The sequence below is a fragment of the Myxocyprinus asiaticus genome, chromosome 9 (genome assembly GCF_019703515.2).
Source record: "Myxocyprinus asiaticus isolate MX2 ecotype Aquarium Trade chromosome 9, UBuf_Myxa_2, whole genome shotgun sequence".
Lineage (NCBI taxonomy): Eukaryota > Metazoa > Chordata > Actinopteri > Cypriniformes > Catostomidae > Myxocyprinus > Myxocyprinus asiaticus.
The window spans coordinates 40404455-40427442 of record NC_059352.1 but is presented as its reverse complement, the minus strand read 5'-3'; the positions used below and the strand labels follow the sequence as shown (position 1 = coordinate 40427442).

The window sequence follows — 22988 nt, the reverse complement described above, 5'->3', positions numbered from 1 at the left end:
TAATACACGAGTTTCACAATTTGAGTTGAATTACTGAAATAAATGAACTTTTCCACGACATTCTAATTTATTGAGATGCACCTGTATAACACATGCGATATGACATCATATGAATATAATAGGCTATATGGAATTTAAAATGTGGTTAAAATCATATAAAACAATATATAATATAATAAAATAACATTTTGCTTACTAAAATATGTTATATTGAATTTAGCTACATATTTGAATACAATGTGTGTGTATATGTATGTATGTATGTATATGTACACACTGGCAGCCAAAAGTTTGGAATAATGTACAGATTTTGCTCTTATGGAAAGTAAGTGGTACTTTTATTCACCAAAGTGGCATTCAGCTGATCACAATGTATTATCAGGACATTAATAATGTTGTATAGTAGTGTTGTATAGTAGTTAAAGGAACAGTTCACTGAAAAATGAAAATTCTGTCATTATTTACTCACCCTAATTTCACTCTAAACCTTTCTCTATGGAAAAGAAAAGGAAAATTGGAAAAAATATTCACATTCAACATTTACTTTTTGCCATATACACTCGCAGCCAAAGGTTTGAAATAATGTACAGATTTTGCTCTTATGGAAAGAAATTGGTACTTTTATTCACTAAAGTGGCATTCAGCTGATCACAATGTGAAAAATGACTATTACAATTTGAAAAGAATTAACTTAAACTACTTCAAAGAGTTCTCATCAAAAAATCCTCCACGTGCAGCAATGACGATCCTTGGCATTCTAGATGTCAGTTTGTCCAGATACTCAGGTGACATTTCACTGCACGCTTCCTGTAACACTTGCCATAGATGTGGCTGTCTTGTCGGGCACTTCTCACCTTACAGTCTAGCTGATCCCACAAAAGCTCAATGGGGTTAAGATCCATAACACTCTTTTCCAATTATCTGTTGTCCAATGTCTGTGTTTCTTTGCCCACTCTAACCTTTTCTTTTCGTTTTTCTGTTTCAAAAGTGGCTTTTTCTTTGCAATTCTTCCCATAAGGTCTGCAACCCTGAATCTTCTCTTTACTGTTGTACATGAAACTGGTGTTGAGTGGGTAGAATTCAATGAAGCTGTCAGCTGAGGGCATGTGAGGCATCTATTTCTCAGACTAGAGACTCTGGTGTACTTATCCTCTTGTTTAGTTGTATCTGGGCCTTCCACATCTCTTTCTGTTCTTGTCAGAGCCAGTTGTCCTTTGCCTTTGAAGACTGTAGTGTCCACCTTTATATGAAATCTTCAGGTTTTTTGCAATTTCAAGCATTGCATAGCCTTCATTCCTCAAAACAATGGTTGACTGACGAGTTTCTAGAGAAAGCTGTTTCTTTTTTTTTTTTTTTTCATTTTTGACCTAATATTGACCTTAAGACATGCCAGTCTATTGCATACTGTGGCAACTGAAAAACAAACACAATGTTAAGCTTCATTTAACGAACCAAATAGCTTTCAATTGTGTTTGATATAATGGCAAGTGATTTTCTAATACCAAATTAGCAATTTAGCATGATTACTCAAGGATCAGGTGTTGGAGTGATGGCTGCTGGAAATGGGGCCTGTCTAGATTTGATCAAAAATAACTTTTTTCAAATAGTGATGGTGCTGTTTGTTTACATCAGTAATGTTATGGCAAGCCATTTTAGCTTTTATTCATTCGCAGGATATGAATTGTTGATATCAACAATTCAATTTTCACTAGTTAAAATTCTAATTCTTGTTATCAAGAATATAATTTTCACAAGTGGAAATACCAACTGTTGATATCAGTAATTACATTTCCACTAGTAAAAATTTGAATTCTTGATATCAAAAATGACGTCATCACTCGCAGAAATCACATTCTTGATATCAAGAATGTGATTTTCACTAGTGGAAATGCCAACTGTTGATATCAATAATTACATTTCCACTAGTAAAAATGTGAATTCTTGATATAAAAAATGATGTCATCACTCGCAGGTATCACATTCGTGATATCAAAAATGGGATTTCAACTAGTAAAAACCATAATTTTTTATATCTATAACTGAATATTCACTAGTAAAGTTTCACACCGATATGTCATTCACTCTTATTCAAAATGCAATTATTGATATCGAAAATTAGTTTCTTACTAGCTGAAAGTCCAATTTCACATATCAACAATTCTTTCCTTACTAGTAAAAATAGAATTAGTGATATCAAGAATGTAATTTCTACTAGTGGAAATGCCAATTTTTGATATCAAAAATTGAATTCCAATGAATAAAAATGCTTATTTTTGATATCAGTAATTCGGTTTTCACTAGTGACTATTTTAATTTCTGATATCTGTAATGTAATTGTTTTAGTAAGAAAGTCTTGTTAGATATCATTAATTACACTCCAAATTATTGATATCTGAAATCCACTTCCAGATATCAGAAATACCAAATGTAACATGTTGAAATTAAATGACTGATATCAAAAATTACCATTTTCACTAGCTGTAATTCAATTGTTGATATCAAGTATGAACATTTTACTAGTAATAATGTAATTATTGATATCAGTAAAGGGAGCTCTACTTGTAACAATTATTGCCTTGATATCAAATATAGCCTTTACAACTAGTGAAAATAGAATTACTGATATCTTAAATGTGATTTTAACAAGTAAAAACACTATTATCGATATCTAGAAATAAAATTTTAACAGGTAAGAATAGCTATGGTAATGACTTTATGACTTTAATGAGACCTGGTTTCCATGAATCCACTTTTGGAGCCAATAGTAGCAGGTTAAAAAATGGAGGGAGACATTCCATGTGGGTAAAAACAGCTTTTTTTTTAGTTTTTTTTTTTTTTTTAGTTTTATTTTTATGCTTCAGAAACGGAAAGTGAGAATTCATTTAAATTTGTCTTTTTTGTCCATTGTTAAAACAATAAAATAAAAACAATATTAGATTTGTATATGTGGGCGGCACTGCAACGCCCCTTTCATCTGATTGGCCAACCCACGCCGTCTTACTGCCTTAATCTTTTTAGCCAGAATAACAGTTCGTACCGCTCTGCATATTTGGCTCAATTTTAATTAAATATTGTCCCGAACTACCACTCACTGTAAACTACACATGCCATACGCAGAAAAATCTTGTTGCTGGGCACAAAACTTGTGCTGTTGCGAGTTGGTGTCTCTAATGGACGACGCAAGAGATTGCAAGCCACATCATATGCTGACTGGGAGTTTAGTCTCATATCTATAATATATTATTTTTATATTGAATAAATTGTATGATTATGTAATACATTTGTTTTCATGGCGTTTTAATAAATGTAATGGTGAATGCGATTAAGGGAGTACAGAAGGAGCAGGTGTACCTTTTATTCATTCCAACTGCAATATACTGCTCATTATTCATAAATAAGGGTCATTGTGCAGTCCTGCGTGCCGACGGAGTTACAGTCGGTATGCCTTTTGTCTGAGTAATTAGTCTTAGCTATAGTTTGATGGTTTTAAATGAGCGTTTAAAATTGACATTGCTCTTTCATGCTTTTTCTGACATGAGAAACCAGTAAAAAAAAATAAAAAAATCACTCCCTGCACTAAACGCCTCAAACCCATCTGCTGATGTCTGCCCAAGGAGAAAGTCTTCTTACCTGCTAAGCCAAAATTGAGGAGGAATGGGTGTTACAATAGCGCATAATAACATAAACAAATCTTCTAGAATGCTAATATTGTACGTCTGTGTGTGTTACTGTATGGTAATTAAGTGCAAGAAGACAGTGCAAAAAATTGTTTTTATAATAACGGGTGCACCCTTTCAACCAAAATTAATGCATTTAATCCAAGGACAAACATTATGGAAATTCTCAGTTATTTTTATGGAAAGTATTATATGTATTATAATTACACATTTTAATTTCATAACAAAATGTAATAAAATTATCCATAAGGTCCATCATTTTTAGTTAGATAGCCAAGGTCATTGTTAGTGCTGTCAACAGGGCTAAGAGACTAAATTATCATTTTTACCTTAACCTGCTGATGTGCATACCCCCCCCCCCACCCCCAATTTTTAATTGTTGACGTTGTTTCCTAAGTCCACAAGTTGGCGCAACTAGACAGATAAACTCAACAGCACTGTGTTATTATTGAAAAGAACATTCCTGGGCCTTGATTCCCAGAAGCATCGTAAGCCTAAGTAGATCGTAGAATCCATCTTAAGATTCATCTTAGTATTGCGGCCCATTTCCCAAAATCATCGTAATTTAAGTAGTACTTGAAAATGCTCATAGATTAAAGAGTGCTCTGGAGTAATCATAGAGCGTTAAGAACATCATAAGGACACATACTTATGCAGACACTTGCAGGACAATCGCAAAATTACACCTAATACAATTTAAATACCTATAGCTACACTATATGCTCATTTAATATCAGTATAAATACATTTTATTTTATTATTATTATTATTATTAGCCGACAAGGCTAATAATAATAATAATAATAATAATAACAATAATACATTCAGAAAATGGTTAGTCATTATTGGATGAACAGATAAATTAATAAGTAAACAAATAAAAGTTATTTGTGGACTAGTTGGTAACAACAGAGTGGTGGCATGATTGTTACAGAGAACTGTAAAAAATTACAATCAGAGAGAGAAGGAAAAAAGTAAATAACATTCTGCAATGCATGAAAATCGTCTGTATAACCTTGTTATATTGAATTAATGCTTGTTGTCATTAGCAGAACCATACACAGGGCATCCGCTGTCTGCACTGATCCTGGAAGCTTTTGAAATTTTGTCAATTTTCAAAACGAAATATTAAAATGCACATCTGATGAACGAAGCAGTGATTGTGTAAAATAAATATATCGTTCTGCAAAACAAAATGCAGTTATTATGTGGTGAATGAAGTTGTACATTTAAGAAAATATTTTTAATATTCCCAGCGAGGTAAATTATAAACGTTTTTAAAGTTACGCACAAATATAATGAAGTGGCAATGACGAGCAGCACTATACGGTCACATTTCAGCACTGTCACATGGACAGCGACTCTCTTAAGTAACACTTAAACAGCGTCCTCGCACGTTCAGGTTAAGCGCAGTTTTGGGAAACGAACTTAAAAAATAACGAACATTCGTAAAATCATTGGTAGAAAAGTCTCTTAACCACTAAGATCAATCGTTATTGGGAAAGGAAGCCCCAGCTGTTAAATGAGTGCATTTCATTTTAAACTAAAGTGCATAAAATAATAATAATAATAATAATAATAATAAAAGATTTAGCCAATTTATTTTCTCAAAGGTTAAGTAAAAAGTAAAACGAGAAAACCATTATTTTTACGGCTTCTTTAAACACATAGGCACACAAGTTTGTTAGATTTTTATATCTACTCATCCTTGTTCCTGCTAATACACAAACATTAATTTAGCCTACGATTTTATCCAAAGTGATGGAACACATTTTCATACATTTATCAACAGCACACAGATACATTAGACACAATAGTATCCATCTGCTGAGCCACAGAGCCGTAGGTTTGACACAGAAGTATAGATCGGCCTTAAGTCACAGCAGCCTCAGGCCCGCAGTCTCCAGACTGATGTTACGGGTGGAGCTAATGAAAGAACAATCATGCCTGAGAGCACGGTAAGTTGTTGTCTATGTAAAGTTTTATTAAATCTAGCATTTTTGGTAAACAATTACTTTATTAAGCTAAGTATTTATCTGCTAACTACTGGATCTGTATAGATGTATTTCATTACGAATATTATTGTGGAAACAGTTCGATTGTCGATCGGGTTGTATTTTTTAAAAAATCTGGTTTTGAATCACTCAAGCTTTTGTTGTTTAAATAATTATTTTAGTTTAATTTATTATTATTTAAATTTCTTATCAATTATGTAATTTATTTTTTTATTTTTTTATTTGAAATGTACATGTTTTGTTAGGCTTTGTAATTGAGTGTTTATTTTGAATTTGATTTGATTAAATACATATGACATTAAATGCCCATTCTTTGTGTCTTTTTAAAGTACTCTTTGTAACTTAAAAAAAATTCTTTGAACAGGAAAGAAATCAAATGATCACATATAATATAGTCAAAAGGGTAACACTGTACAATACATTTTCATTTTGTTAACATTTACTATCAGTAAATACATTTCTGATATCAAGAATTAGCATTTTAACTAGTGAAAATTGAATTGATGATATCAACAATTAATATCCTACATGTGATTAAAAGTTAAAAGGGCGCCAAAATTATGCAAAGGTAATTACAGATATCAACAATTCAATTTTTACTAGTTAAAATGCTAATTCTTGATATCAAGATTGTACTTCTTACTAGTAAAAATATAATTTTTGATATCAACAATTACATTGTTACTAGTAATAATATAAATTCCTGATATCAAGAAATTAATTTTCAATAGGTAAAATTGTAATTCTTGATATCTGTTAATGCATTTCAACATGTTACAATTGGGATTTCTGATATCTAGAAATGGATTTCAGATATCAGTAATTTGGAGTGTAATTAATGATCTCTAAAAATAATTTCTTACTAGTAACCATTATATTACAGATATCAGAAATTCAAATTGTCACTAGTGAAAACTGAATTACTGATGTCAAAAATGAGCATTTTTACTAGCTGGAATTCAGTTGTTGATATCAAAAATGGGCATTTCCACTAGTAGAAATTACATTCTTGATATCAAAAATTATATTTTTTACTAGTAAGAAGATAATTGTTGATATGTGAAATTGGACTTTCAACTAGTAAGAAACTAATTTTTGACATCAATTTTTGTGTTTTGAATAAGAGTGAATGACATATCGGTGTGAAACTTTACTAGTGAAAATTCAATTATAGATATAAAAAATTATGGTTTTTACTAGTTGAAATCCCATTTTTGATATAAAAAATGTGATTTCTTTGAGTGATGACATCAGTTTTGATATCAAGAATTCACATTTTTACTAGTGGAAATGTAATTATTGATATCAACAATTGGCATTTCCACAAGTGAAAATTACATTCTTGATATCAAAAATTAGAAATCTAACTAGTGAAAATTGAATTGTTGATATCAACAATCCATATCTTGCGAATGAATAAAAGTGAATTCGGCTTGCCATATTAATGTCCTGACTATGTGATCAGTTGAATGCCACTTTGGTGAATTAAAGTACCAATTTCCTTCCGAAACAGCTAAATTTGTACATTATTCCAAACTTTTGGCTGCCAGTGTACATATTCAAGACAAACTGATCAATTAAATTTTGAAGCCAAGGAGTTGAAAGCCTCGCAGTAAACAACAGCCACGTGAGGTTCATGAATGTCACGTGTGAGAGAACCAGGAAGTCCACATAGGAGGTACGTCTTCACACTCCGCTCATAAAATAACGAAAACAAGTAGTATAAATAAAGAACATGTAATATTTGTTATGTAATACAATGTTTTTTATATCGTATACAATAACATTATATATAATACAATATAATGCAATAATACTATCAAGAGTGTCCTCAGAATTATTATAGACACAGTTTTGCCGTTGATAAATTAGAAACAGTTGACAGTTTACCTTATTAAAATATAAAATGAAATAACAAAGCTTTCGTGGTAATGAAATGGGGTTGACTGTTAGTAATGTGTTTAATTTCAGTATTTAGTCGAAGGGGAAAAAAAAGGAAAAAAGAAAAAAAACCCTTCTGGATTGTGTTGTCTGTTCTTTCAGACACTTCCTTTTCTTGTATATTTAAAGGGACCAGACGTCAAGCCATAAACATGGTGTCTCTGATCTGCACCATACAAAGTCATCGAGATGATGTAAACTGCTGCGCTTTCTCCAGCTCTCTGCTGGCCACCTGCTCTGCTGATAAAACTATTTGCGTGTACTCCACCCGAGACTTCAGCGAGCTGCCCTTCTCCCCGTTGTCCGGACACGGCTACGGGGTTCACTGCTGTTGCTTCAGCGCCTGCGGTCAGTACCTGGCCTCCTGCTCCACAGATGCCACCACCATGGTGTGGGCGATGGGCACCGGGGAGATCGAGGCCGTCCTGGAGCATCCTGGCAGGAGTCCCGTTAGGGTGTGCGCCTTCTCTCCTGATTCAACACATCTGGTTTCTGGAGGGTCAGACGGGACAATTGGGCTGTGGGATTTTTCCTCCAGGACCCTGCGCAGGTACAGGCTATATGTATAGCTTTTAGAAAAACTACTGAACATTTGCTATTAAATACCAGTAATTAGTGTCAATTACTATTGTATGTACTAGTTATATCACAATGGTGATAGTTCATGATGGATCTGCCTTTGTGGGATTTGAACCTACAACCTTTCAGTTATAAACTTTAACTACTGAGCTACTCTACCCCATTTCCAATAATAGGCATTCATTGTCAGTGGTAACAGTGTCCTTCAGTTCTTCTGTATCATGTCATCCTGTGGTGTGGTGTAGTTAAAATCAGGACTGGTAACAACCCCTCAGATGTTCAAACCCCATAAAGGTGCAATTGATGAACTACCCATTGTGCCCTTTAGCGAGACAGTTAACCTCAAATTGCGTCAAACAGGCACTATCCCTAAGTTTACTGTAAATGTCAAATTAGTAATTAGTAATTTAAGAAGTTTAAAGCTTTAGATCACCCAAAATGAAAATTATCTAATTATTTTACACATCCTTATGTCCCTCAAAGCCATATGACTTTATTTCTTCTGTGGCACACAAAAGGAAAATATAAAAAATCACACAGTTTTTTGCCATACAGTATAATGAAAGTGAATAGTGACTCCAAAAGGACAAAAAAGCACTATATTTTAAGTCCACAGTAAAAGCCATCGATATGACTTATGAAATATATTCCAACTCTCAAATAAAATCATCGACCGACTCCCATTTACAGTGGGCAAATCAAATATGGGGACTTTGGTGCATTTAAAATATATATTTCTTTTTTACTACGCCCCACTTTTGACGTCATGATGTTTAGTCTCGAGACACACATGAACCAATGAGGTTTGATGTTACTGACATTCAATAACATGAAACCTAAGCCCAGAGTCATGATTCACTTTCATTACACTGGCGGCCAAAAGTTTGGAATAATGTACAGATTTTGCTGTTCCGGAAGGAAATTGGTACTATAATTCATGAAGTGGTATTCAGCTGATCACAAAGTATAGTCAGGACATTACTGATGTAAAAAAACAGCACCATCACTATTTGAAAAAAGTAATTTTTGATCAAATCTAGACAGGCCCCATTTCCAGCAGCCATCACTCCGACACCTGATCCTTGATTTGGTACTAGAAAATCACTTGCCATTATATCAAACACTGTTGAAAGCTATTTGGTTCATTAATTTGGTTAAGGTCAATATTAGGTCAAAAATGGCAACAAAAAAGAAACAGCTTTCTCTAGAAACTCGTCAGTCAATCATTGTTTTAAGGAATGAAGGCTATACAGTGCTTGAAATTGCCAAAAAACTGAAGATTTCAAACAAAAATTTACACTACAGTCTTCAAAGACAAAGGACAACTGGCTCTAACAAGGACAGAAAGAGATGTGGAAGGCCAGATGTACAACTAAACAAGAGGATAAGTACATCAGAGTCTCTAGTTTGAGAAATAGATGCATCACATGTCCTCAGCTGACAGCTTCATTGAATTCTACCCGCTCAACACCAGTTTCATGTACAACAGTAAAGAGAAGACTCAGGGGTGCAGGCCTTATGGGAAGAATTACAAAGAAAAAGCCACTTTTGAAACAGAAAAACAAAAATAAATGGTTAGAGTGGGCAAAGAAACACAGACAATGGACAACAGATAATTGGAAAAGAGTGTTATGAATCTTAACTCCATTGAGCTTTTGTGGGATCAGCTAGACTGTAAGGTGTGTGAGAAGTGCCTGACAAGACAGCCACATCTATGGCAAGTGCTACAGGAAGTGTGCGGTGAAATGTCACCTGAGTATCTGGACAAACAGACAGCTAGAATGCCAAGGATCTGCAAAGCTGTCATTGCCGTACGTGGAGGATTTTGTGATGAGAACTCTTTGAAGTAGTTTAAAATTTCTTATCTGAATTTATTTTTCAAATTGTAATAGTCATTTTTCACATTGTGATCAGTTGAATGCCACTTTGGTGAATAAAAGTACCAATTTCTTTCCATAAGAGCAAAATATGTACATTATTCCAAACCTTTGGCTGCCAATGTATATTGCAAAAAGTAAATGTTGAATGTGAATATTATTCCAATTTTTCCTTTTCCATAGAGAAAGGTTTAGAGTGAAATTAGGGTGAGTAAATAATGACAGAATTTTCATTTTTGGGTGAACTGTTCCTTTAACTACTATACAACACTACTATACAACATTTCTTCTAACCAATCAATTTCACTGAAACAATGTTGTTTAGTAGTGTAACAAGCTACTCTATTTGGATAATGTGATGGAAAATGAGGCTTATTTCTCACTACTAGCTCACAAAACTGTCCATATTGCTTTAATGACAGTTGTATCTTGATTTTCAGGACTGGTGCAGTGACTGACACCAGTATTGTAGCCTGCTCTTTCACTCCCTGCAGTCAGCTGTTCATCACCGGCTCCACATATGGGGACCTCCGTCTGTGGGACCTGAATATGAACCATCTCCATGCAGAGAAGAATGCCCATGACCTTGGGGTCACCTGCTGTCAGTTTGCTCCCCAGATAATGAAGGGTGGGAATGATTTACCAATAAATATGCAATTCTATACTATTACACAAAGTCTATCCACAAAATCATCTACACCTATAGGCGAGTGAAGTGTATTACATGGCAGAAAAAAATACTACTATTATACTATTATTATGTTCTTTTTTATAACACAATTCTGGTAGGCATGTTGAAAATGTGCTTGGCTGCTCATTAATTTGCTTACACTTTTGATCTGCCTTTGCAAATAACAACTTTGTCTAATGCCATAAACCTTTTTGGCCCACACCACTCTAGACTGGTTTTTCTGTCCATATCTTTGACTTATACTTGCAACACTACACTTATAACTTTATTCTACTGACTTAAATTTGTGTCCTGTCCTTCCTCATTTATTGTGGAGATGTATTATTAGTTTTAGACAGTTGTTTCCTGTTAAGTGACAATTAATAGCATGAGATAAGATAAATGAGATGAAATTGTGTCGGCTTGCATTGAACTTTGAGGGGCTCAGGAATAGCCTAAAGGAAACGGCGAGAATTAAGAGCCCAAATGTTATTACTGTTTGAGAAGATGTCTTTTTTTTTATTCACTGTGACATTCCCTTTCTGGAAATTTGTATTACAGAACTTTTAATATAACTGTCTTCTCAGGATGAATTGCCCGTATTGTAGTATTCCTCATTTTTAAGTTGCTTGGGATAAAAGCATCTGTTAAATGAATAAATATTAATGTAAATCTCTCTCTCTCTCTCTCTCTCTCTCTCTCTCTCTCTCGATGTCTCACAGACCTAGATGGCTGTATTCAGTTTCGGCTGGCATCATGTGGACAGGACAGTTTGCTGAAGATCTGGATTGTTTCTTTTCTGTCTTCTGGAGGTAGCTTAATCTAATACCTGCCCTCTTCCCTGCTCTTCGTTCTTCTCCATGTCTGTGTTTTTAGTGAATGTATTTATATGTGATTAATGATGTATGTTGATCCACAGGTGTCAAAATGCAGCTTGCTCACACTCTGACGGGTCAGTCTGCTCCAGTTCTGTCCTGTGCCTACTCTGCTGATGGACAAATGTTGGTGTCAGGGTCAGTAATAAACATAAGACACATTGGTTTGTTTCACTATATTAGTGAGGATCTCATAGACATAATAGTTTTTATATGGAGTAATGTTATTTGCTATACCCAAACCCAACTCTCTAACTAAACCTAACCCTCACAAAACCTGTTAATATCAGAACAGTAGATTTAGAATGAAACATGATTTGACCAATGTATTAGCCTTTTAAACTTCAGAGGACTGCTGGAAATGTTCTCACAAGATGGTTTTCGACATTTTACTATATTAGTGGGCCTTTTCACAAAGTGTGGTCAAACCTGTTGATTACAGGCCTTTGTCAGAGAAGATGCCATACAGATACAACCATAAGGAAGCCATTTGTACTGTAGGTTGTCTGCCCATAAAAGAATTGCAGTTCCTTTGTTGTCCACTAGGTAGTGCTCTGATCACAAACATTGGCACTGTTAGAAGTATAACGGTAGGTTCTGAAGTCTGTTTGCTAATAATCTGTGATAACACTGCTGCTATATCAATCATGTGTCAGCTGACTGACAGCCATATTTTTAGTGCTCATAAAAGGCCACAGAAAGGTTGTCTTACTCATACATTTTAAATGTCACTCTTTCTTTTCCCACAGATCTGTGGATAAGACCGTGACTGTGTATCAAGCTGTGAGTCTCATTCATATTCATCATATATTTTGTCCAACCAATAAAAAAAAGATGACTGACAGCTCAGTTCACTTGGAAGTCATTAGCATAACCTGTAGATTTATTGTATAATAATGAGTTGTACTTTGCAGAATGAAGGGATCTTACTCTACACACTTAACCAACATGACAGGTGAGCTCAGAGTTATGCTTTTGTAAAGAACAGCTTTTGACTCTCATTGTAAAGCACCTGAACCCTGCCATTTGTCTCTTCCTGTGGGGCAGGTATGTGACAGCCTGTGCTTTTTCCCCTACGGCCCCCATTATCGCGACCGGCTCCATGGACAAGACCGTCAACATCTGGAGAGTAGAGGATAGCAGCTTGGCTCAGGGTGGGTTATTTACAGAACTGAGCTTTTCAAACTTCAAACTTATGTGTGTCATTTTTGCAATGTTAAAATACTTTCTCCTATCTTAGCTTAATAGGCAGAGACAAGTATAAGTAAACTATTTGTAGATCAGCCAACACAGCAACATTGATTCAACAAATGGTGTGAGTTTGAGGTGGGAATTTCTGTTTATGACAAGTGGCAATGAGAGAGAGTATTCAGAAAAGCTGTTTGAAACTGTTTTATATTTTCAATGCAGTTTAGTGATGCTAGTGGTGCTGAAATTACACACTTAAGCTTTTAAGGGACAGTTCACCCAAAAACGAAAATTCTGTCATAATTTACTCACTTTTTTGGGCTGTCATCGTTTCAAATTTTTAAATGAATTAATTACATGATATGCCGATTAATCACATTAATCACATATATAAATATTTGCTGAAAAAGGCCCTCAAATAACAATAATTCCATATATAATGATTAAATGATTATAAATAGTTATATTGAAATAATTATAAATAAATTACATACTATTAATTTAATAATTCAGATAATTAAAATGCATTACATTATTGTGGCAGACAAGTAAAGCATTGATAAGACAATACAAAAAGTGGCATTAGAAGTAAAAATATTATGTAAACATAACATAAGCCTATCATTGGCTGACAGTGCACAGCAATCTATTTTGCAATTGAATTTCTCAATCTGTTCAAGTTAAACCTGCGCCACACTAGCTGATTTTTTTCCAGCCGATTTTCAGGTGAGCTTCATTTACATAATCACCGGCCAGGTGGAGGGAGACAGAGTACACAATAGTGCCTGCCAGCGGGAGGTTGTTAATTCCTCCCTGCTAAGATAGATAATCACTTCACAAGCTCCTAAAAAACATCTAGCTTGTTTGAAATTATCGCTAGCAGTGCAGCAACGTGTTGCGTTTGGGCTTTCACATTGGCCACATCTCTTTTCAAGGTTCATACAGTAACGGCAGGCAGTCACTTGCACTTGTTTATCAGCGTACTTGGTTGTGATTGTTTAATATATCAAAGCCCCTTTCAAGGCAAGTCAGCCACTCTGCGGTCATCTTTGGAATGCTCTCGTGCAGGCTGGGCAGCTATTTTCTTTGTAAACAAGCAGCATAAAAGTACAGCTCCTATACTTGAATGTGGAAAGACTGAAATGTCCAAAATGCTTAGTCAAGATTACGATCAAAGAACATATTTAAAATCAGCAGTAAAATCTGACAACAATAGTATCATAAATTGTGCTGCTTTACCTCAGATTACACTAAAAAACACTTTTTTCAGGGTGGATCAGTTTATACGCATTCTTGAGTTTATTGACAGGTGATGTCTTTATCTAAAAGGTGACTGTCTCTTTTACCTGTAAGGGGGGGCGTTCCAATTTCTCCCATTCATTTTAATACCTGTGATCGGTCTCTTCTAAAAGGTCTCTGTATATATACAACACGAGCAAAAGTCCTGCAGTTTATTTATTCTTTCCTTTATTTCGTTATTTTGTGTGGAGTTGTGTTTGTGTAGGTTCGGTTTAAATATTGTTTATTTGTTTTTGTGTCTTTTCTAAAATCTCCTGATTATTTTAGTTTTCTACCGCACCCAGAGCCGCTGACTTCAGCATGAGCCGTGCTACAAAAATAGGCTCGGCGCCGAAACTATCTGCTGCCGCGTCTGGGACGCTTCACCTCGTGACTCACACTTGCAATATGAAGGGTGTAATCTGTTAACATGGGTGCCGAAACGAAAACACGCTGCTCACGCCCCGCTCACGGAGGATATGTGAAACCGGCGTGAGTGTGGTTTGTTGTTTTTACAGCTGCGCGTTGCCTATACAGCTGAAGTTTCGCTTACTGCCCCCTGCTGAAAAACAGCTTAATGTAAATAGCTCCGATGGTAGGAATATTTCTTATTACTTCAATAATTGTGTAATTTTTTTTTTCTTTTTTTATATAATTAATCGCACTAAATTGACACATTAAATCGACAGCCCTATCACTGTCATGTTGTTCCAAACCCGTATGACTTTCTCTCTTATGCAGAACACAAACAGAAAGATTTCATTGAATATTCCAGTCCATCTTTTCAATACTATGACAGCTGATAGTGACTCACTTTAAACGACACAAAAGTATTAGAAAAGTAGTCCATGTGACTCATTTTTCAGTGAAAACCTTGACGTCTGTTGTTCGTTCAAGAGTGCAATGATAGAAGCTCGTTCACAATGGCTCACGTATTCACATGAGAACTTGCGTTGTTAAGCACTTTAGCTCTAATACAGAGGAAGTGCTAGATACAAACACTATCAACACTATCTACTAAAAAGCTGTTTTATTTGTTTTGAGTGGATGATAATGAAGATGACTTTTTGTTTGCTTTATCTCTCTCTCTCTCTCTCTCTCTCTCTCTTTACAATCTCTCATTTCATTTGATTCCTGAATCCAAAGGCAAATCTCTTTCTGGTGAGTGTGTAATGAGTGTTTTGTTGTATGATTTTACTGTAACAAAAAAACAGTGAATTTTAAATGTGACAACACTAACTATCAGGGTACAACAAATAAACACTCAAACAAACAGTAGACACCAAAAAATGACACTGAAACGTGTTTGTATTGCTCCTTTACTCTGCTAAAGCTTATGTTTACAGACAACCCATTAATGATCAATTTTTCTTATATTTTACATATTTGCTCATTCCTGAATTCTTCTCAGATGAAACTGCTTCAGTTTTAAGCAACGAAGGTAAGAGAAATCCAGACCACACATAGGTAAACACGCACATTTTTACCAAAATATCTACATTTCCTAAAATATTATCTGCAAGATATCTAAACATGTTTACCAAGATGTTTTTTAATTACATGTTTGTAAATGGGGATTTACCATAGACATCTGTTGTTTTAAAAAAAAGCTAATTATAATTACTTCTAACTCTAACCCAAACCTTAACCCTATTTTTTTTTAAAGCATTTTCTGAATAATATATATAATATGAATGATTTTTACCTTTTGAGGATGTCCCCAGAGGAAGGTTCTGTTAGATGTATCTTATTTCTGGGGGCAATTTTGTTCCCACACACATTTACAAAGTTATCTAAATGACATAACTTTAAACTAATTATAGTTACTACAGACAAACTCTAAGCCTAACAATACACCTTACAAAAAAAGTTGAGCATTTTCAGAAAATTATTTAATCATCCCAGGGCATCCCTTAAGGGTGGTTTGGTCAGGTTATGTTCCCAAAGCAGAGCTAAGTAAAAAAATAAATATATAAATAAATAAAACACACACATCTCACTCCAATGAGAATTTTTTTAACGCAACTATGTGCATGTTATATTGAGTGTTCGGTACTTTGACAGTGTTCAGTAATTAGTTGCTGTGGGTCAGAGACACAGGAGAGGTCTAGTATCAGACAGAATACACAAACAGGAAAAGAACGAGATGCATTCCTCTCTTGCCCTTCATGTTTCTCTGGGGTGATGGATCGCAGATGCAGCCTTGAGTCCAAACACAAATGCCGTCCATGAGCTCTAGTGGGCTTTACATACTCCGCTAGTGGGGCTGCTTGTGGTTGTAGAGGCAGCAGGGCAGAAATCTGAAGAGGTCTGCTTCATGTATACCAAAATTAGAGATTGGCATCTTGAATGCTAAAATAAGAGAATGGCATCTTGGATACTTGGATTCATACAGAAGTTAATGTCTGGCAAATGATCTGACTGGATCCTGAGCGAATGCAGAACCTCATGATTTATGTATACTTCTAGACCAGTGGTTCTGAACTGGTGGGTCACGACCCAAAAATAAGTCACAGGTCTGTTCTGATGGGTTAGTATATAATAGTGCATATTTAGAATATGAAAATAGACAACTTTAAAAGTAAGCAGAAAATGCTTCCCATATGTTTTATTGACTTCAAGAGTTAGCACATCCAATCAAACTGTGTTATTTTGGCACAAATTCATAGGGCACTCTGGTAGAAGCTTGCAAAATTAGACATCAAAACGTTTTAAATGGTGTCTGGGTCATATTTTAATTTACCTAAAAGTTAATGAGGATAAACATGTTTGTGCCAACGACAATTGTTGGCTGCTGAGAACATGAAACCATCGAAATTTAAGAGACATTTTGAAACCAAACAGTCATTTATATAATATAACCATAAAGGCAAGATGGGGAGTTTAAAAAAAATAAATCATAATAATTTAGTATAAGGTAGTATTAATGAATATTGGTTATAATATAACCAAAAAAATTTATATATTAACAAGATTCAGTGTTTGATTTTAAAGGAATATACCGGGTTCAATACAAGTTAAGCTCAATCGACAGCATGTGTGGCATAATGTTGATTCTTTAAAAAAAAAAAAAAAATCTGGGTTCCTGTGATGCACATACAATGGAAGTGAATGGGGCCAGTCTGTAAATGATAAAATACTTACTGTTTCAAAAGTATAGCCACAAGACATAAACAATTTGCATGTTAACATGATTTTAGTGTGATAAAATTGCTTACCTTTTCTATGTTAAGTTAAATACAATTTTACAACTTCGTTGCCATGACGACATAACACTGTGAACCCTAAAAACAAACATTTAAACAACTTTGCAGCTCAAATAACACACAAGTTTGAACACAAGATTAAATGTAAGTGCTTTTATAAAATTATAAGCTTCTCATTTCTGTCTTAAAACCCTCCAAAAATTGGCCCCATTCACTTCCATTGTACGTGCCTCACTGTAACCTCGATTTTTTAATTTTTAAAGAAAAGGAGGGATGAGCCTAAATAATTTTTTGTGGTAATCAACATTATGCCACAAATGCTGTCAATTGAGCTTGACTTGTATTGAACCCGGAATATTCCTTTAAGGACATTTTGTTTACATTTCACAAAATTGTTTATCGTACAAAAGTCAAATCTGGGTCCTGAAGCAAAGCCAGTTGAGAACCACTGCTATAAACTTCAGTTTTACCCATACATTTCACAACAGATTTTACAAGTCATATCATATTGAATGCCCTGTACGTCCTGTTGCGGTCTCTCAGACAGGAAGTTGCGAGGACACTCTAAACTGATGGTGACCGAGTGGTCTGAGGAGGATGTGTTGGCATGGTTACAGGAGGAGGGGCTAGAGGCTCTGATTGACATCTTTAAATCCAATAACATCGATGGGAAAGAGCTGCTCTCACTCTCTAAGGAAAGCCTCAGCTCTGAGCTGCACATCGGTAAAATCGCAGCACACGTCAAATAATAATATCTATTCACATCTCACCGCATGCCTTGCTGCAGAGTCTATCTTGTTGTATATATATATATATATATATATATATATAAAAAACTTCAGATGAACAAGGTGGAGGATGTGTCATAATCACAGTTCAGAAATGACCTGCAGGAGGTCAGCCTGTAAACATGACCTAAGCTGACTGCAAACAGCAATGTCATGGGACGTTATGTAACAATAACATGGATTTTACAGCGTCCCTTATACATTACCTAATAGGAAATCTTGATTGGGTCATGTTTTTCAGGAAAAATCATGGAAAAACTGGCCAAAATAAGACCTAATCCTAGAGATTGTGGGATAATAAACATGGGATTTGTGTTACGTAAAGCCCCTGTCAGTGCATTTTGAATCCAGAGAAGAGTTTCTGTGTGTTAAAGCTGATTATTTCTGCTTCAGTACTAAACTAACCAGCTATTTACATTAGAAATCTCATCTAGTATGCATTTCCAACAAATAAAGCAAAATAAATCACTATCCAACATGAGATGACCCATAACTCCACATTTCATAAAGCATGACATTCAATTCCTTTGCTGCCCACTGTGAAGCCAGTCCAACATGTCCAACTGTCTTTATACAGCCCGATGCAGTGAGCTGCTTGTATATTTTGGGTAAAATGTATTTTGTGAGATTCACCCTCAAATTATTTTGGACCCAACAGCAAACATGCATCCTGTGAGTAAGTGCTAAGGGTGTTTGCATGCAAGATTTAAAGGCAAAGCAGAAAAAAAGTCTGTTAATTTTAAAAATATAATGAAAACAAATCCCATTATTATGTCTACAATTGTCCCATTTTCCATCCTGCATTTACTAAAACTCTGCTGACACTGAAAAGTCAGATATTAACATTCTGTTAGTGCAGCTGCACTCAAATTCTGTTTTGATGATACCACTCTACTGAGAATAGATGTGTTTGGGTGGTGTAAGTAATTTGTTTTCTCTCAGAGTCCCTGGGCCTGAGAAATAAAGTCATGAATAAAATTGAGAATTTGAAGATGGCTCCTGTCTCTGACGGCACTCCTGACGAGTATCTTTGTCCAATCACGCGTGAGATCATGAAGGACCCAGTGATCGCTGCGGGTGAGAGTGGTAGTCTGTCAGTCACAGAAAGTGATTGAACTGTACTTTCTTTGATATACAGTTTTATTTCTCTTTTTTTTTTTTCCAAACTACATAATTTTGTACAGTGGCAAGAAAAACCTTTGGAATTAGCTGGTTTTCTGCATTAATTGGTCATAAAATTTTATCTCATCTTCCTCAAAATCACAAGTATAGACCAGCACAATGTGCTTAAGCTAACAACAATTATAACAATTATAAAAAACAAACAATTATAAAATGTTCTTGAACACATCCCATTAAACATTCATAGTGCTTTGGAAAAAGTGAACACTTGGATTTAATAACTGGTTAATCCTCATTTGGCAGCAATAACCCCAACCAAGAGTTTCCAGGATCTGCGGATTAGACCTGCACAACATTCAGTAGGAATTTTGGACCATTCTTCCTCACAGAACTGCTTCAGCTCAGCTATATTCGTAGGATGTCTGGTGTGAACTGCTCTCTTGAGGTCATTCCACAGCATCTCTATTGGGTTATGGTCTGGGCTCTGACTGGGCCACTCCAAAAGGCTTTTTTTTTTTTTTTTAAAGCTATTCTGTAGTGGATTTAATTAGATGTTTAGGGTCATCTCCTGCTGCATTGTACAGAGCTTCAGCTGGCGCACAGCCACCCTGACATTATCCTTTAGGATATCTTTATAAACTTGGGAATTCAGTTTTCCCTCGATGATGGCAAGTGGTCCAGGCCCCGAAGTAGCAAAGCAGCCCTAAATCATGATGCTACCTTTGGCAAACTTCAGGCGCGCAGCAATGTTTTTGTTGGAAAGCAGCGGCTTCCTTCGTGGTGTCCTGCCATGGTCACCATGACTGTTTAATGTTTTCCTTATAGTAGGTTCATGAACAGAGATGTTAACCAGCTCCAGTGATTCCTTCAAGTCTTTAGCTGTCACTGTAGAGTTCTTTTTTACCTCATTGAGCATTCTGTGGTGTGCCCTTTGAGTCATCTTGGCTCCCACTTCTAGGGAGAGAAGCCACAGCACTAAATCGTCTCCATTTATAGACTGTTTTTCTAACTGTGGACAGATGAATATCTAAGCTCTTTGAGATAACTTTTTAACCCTTTCCAGCTTTATGCAAAGGTCTCACGACCTATGATTTCATGTGTATGTTCATTATTGTAACTTGGATGAAGATCAAACAAATGTATACATAAATGCAGGTAATTCCAAAGGGTTCACATACTTTTTCTTGCCACTGTATCTATGCTAGTGCATTCAAATCTTTGCCTGATCTTGCTTCATTAGTGTGAGATTAAATTATCTTATATAATCAGTTCAGTTTACAGTTTGTTTGCTAATATAGGAATACAATGAAAACACTAATAAATTCATTGGACTCATTTGAGTAAACTCGTTCCCTCAATTCCACTGAGTAATGGGGTCTCCCAAAACTTGAGTATTTAAGTTCAATTAACTTGGTTTTCAAGCAGAGTGAAGTTAACTATTTAAGTTGAGTTAACTACATGCAAGTAGACAACTCAGATTTGAATTTAAATATAGTTGTTTCTACTGTTGTACATTTTAATTGAATTGATTCCATTTTAGATCATACAACAGCACAGTTCAAATAAAGATTAATTCTTACAGAAATGCATATATGCACTTCAGCTGCACATGCACAAAGAAAACTAAGATAGTGTGACCAGGGTCCAACTTGAGACACAGATTACCCTAATGGTGACATTACACCAAACAACTATTTGCAACAAAGCATAAATAATACAGCAAAAGAGCTAAAACACCTATGAATTCTTAATAACAATTATTTAAATTCCCCAATCTGTTCCCTCTGACCAAGGAAACATATATTTTTTCAATTGATTCCCCATAGCCTCAATTTTGTACACAATAGTGAACAAAAATTTGAGTCCAAAACTTGACATTTCAAGTAATACTTAAGACAACTTGATTTTTACAGTAATGACAACTTTAGGGAGGCCTCTCAAACTTATGTTTTCTGTCTGCAGATGGCTACTCATACGAACGGGAGGCCATCGAGAGCTGGATCACCACGAAGAGTCGCACCAGCCCTATGACCAACCTGCCCCTGCAGACTACCCTTCTGACACCCAATCGCACCCTAAAAATGGCAATTTATCGTTGGACCACTAGCCAGTGATTTCCATCTTTGCTCTGCAGTGAAGCCCAGATAATTCTGACCCCAGTTTAGTTAGGCCAGTAAGACTTTACCAGTAAGCTCACAGTAACTGAGGTCAGTAAATCTACCAAGACCCCTGATCAGAATTCTCTCTAGAACTACTGTAGATCACCTAAGCTAGAAGCTTAGGACCTTTGCATGCTGTACTTTTAGTGCGTTTACTTTCAAAGGTACACTTAATATTTTTTTGTTTATGATGATCTGGCCTATATGGCAGTTGTCTCTGACTAAAGGGGCAGTAAATCTAGGCTTTGAGCATGCAACGGACCAGGATATGAAAAGTAAATAATACATCACAAATAACAAATAATATTATATTAAAAAAGACTACTATATTATATTCATTATATGTAAAATATATCATCTCACTTTCTTGCAACTATAAAGCACTTAGCTTTGAAATATTTATTCTTTGTATTGAGCCAAGAGGTCAGCGTGTGATGTTTCGATCTTCTGTTGGTCACGCATCCTCTTGTCATATGGATTCGAGGGTCAGGTCAGATATCTCGGATCTTGACTTAAGCTCAAGTTAAGCCTTAATGATGTGCAGTGAGAGAGGTTTATGCTGTCATCCATCAGAAAATTGATGGTAGTTATGCGGTAGTCTCATGCAGATTGAAGAGTAAGTGGTCCATAATATTCAGCCTAAAACTTTTAAATACCTAAATGAGTTCTCCATCAGTAACTCAGCAGAGCTTTGAGTGGTCTTAACCATCATATTAAGTGTTTATCGTCCACTTTCTTTTAAGGGCCAGTTTGCTGGCATAATTATACTGTTTTTAGCACATAATTATGATTCCTCCTGCAGCTGTTCTTTATCTCTCAACGTGACTCACTGGACAGAATAGAGGTGAAATCCTTTCAGTTTTTCAGGACAAGCTTTACTTCAGGTACAATTTGTACCCTCCTACTAGGACTCGAAAAGGTTAACTGTATGTGCCATATGATCTTTGTATATTATGAAATATTCTTTGTTCACATACTGTAGCTTAAACACTCTTTTCATCTAGGAATAATAGTAGAATGTATCCATTTATTAGTGGAAGTTCATTGTAACCAATTCAGTGTCTGTCTTCCCATTTCATGGCTTTATTATGTAGCTTAATTGGAGCACTTTTTAGGACCTGTCTGAAGACTTTCAGTCAGAACAGTTTAACATTTAGTTATTGCACTTACATTTAGTCATTTAGCATTTTCTTCATATCTGTAGACAGTCTTACCTATATGAGCCATTGGGTTTGATGCTTTGATAAACCTGCTGAGATTGAAAGCCATTCAACAATAAAATCATAAACTGTTTTACAGCTGGCTGTGTTGGCATGCTATTAAGATGAATTAGCATCACTATTATTGTTCAGGGTTAGGGGCTTAATTCTAATTATTAAACTATGGGAAGTAACTCATCCTGCACCATTTGTGCTAAAATACAATAAATCACACAGCTTATTGAAATGTGTGCTATTACGTTCCTTCATGATCAAACTTACAAAATTTTCCTGGTGGACAATAAAAGGTTTTTAACTGGTGGTCGATAAAATTACCAAACTGTGATTTTTACGTGGCGGATGATAAAAATGCCCAAACGTACAATTTTTAGCTGGTGGACGAAAAAATTACCA

At 35.3% G+C, this 22988-nt stretch overlaps 1 protein-coding gene across 3 annotated transcripts; it reads left to right on the top strand.

Moving 5' to 3' along the window:
- Window positions 1-7247: 7247 nt before the first annotated feature.
- On the top strand, window positions 7248-22673 carry wdsub1 (WD repeat, sterile alpha motif and U-box domain containing 1). 3 transcript variants are annotated; one of them, XM_051706274.1, is made up of 13 exons: window positions 7248-7370; window positions 7763-8183; window positions 10530-10717; window positions 11482-11571; window positions 11679-11772; window positions 12384-12417; window positions 12549-12589; window positions 12682-12788; window positions 15247-15261; window positions 15512-15541; window positions 17850-18029; window positions 19037-19171; window positions 21179-22673. In XM_051706274.1, exons 2-13 carry the CDS (start codon window positions 7786-7788, stop codon window positions 21328-21330), a joined length of 1464 nt encoding a protein of 487 aa, XP_051562234.1. In that variant the 5' UTR covers window positions 7248-7370; window positions 7763-7785; the 3' UTR covers window positions 21331-22673. The 3 variants fall into 3 exon arrangements, with proteins under 3 accessions (XP_051562234.1, XP_051562235.1, XP_051562236.1); XM_051706275.1 differs by lacking the exon at window positions 15247-15261; XM_051706276.1 differs by lacking the exon at window positions 19037-19171.
- The last annotated feature ends 315 nt before the right edge of the window (window positions 22674-22988 follow it).

What these genes read in the sequence shown, in the direction of transcription:
- wdsub1 (XM_051706274.1), top strand. Translation starts at nt 7,786, where the DNA reads ATGGTGTCTCTGATCTGCACCATACAAAGTCATCGAGATGATGTAAAC. An exon ending in GGACAAATGTTGGTGTCAGG is followed by an intron (nt 11,773 to 12,383) that starts GTCAGTAATAAA and finishes CTTTTCCCACAG; the next exon opens with ATCTGTGGATAAGACCGTGA. An exon ending in CCGTGACTGTGTATCAAGCT is followed by an intron (nt 12,418 to 12,548) that starts GTGAGTCTCATT and finishes TGTACTTTGCAG; the next exon opens with AATGAAGGGATCTTACTCTA.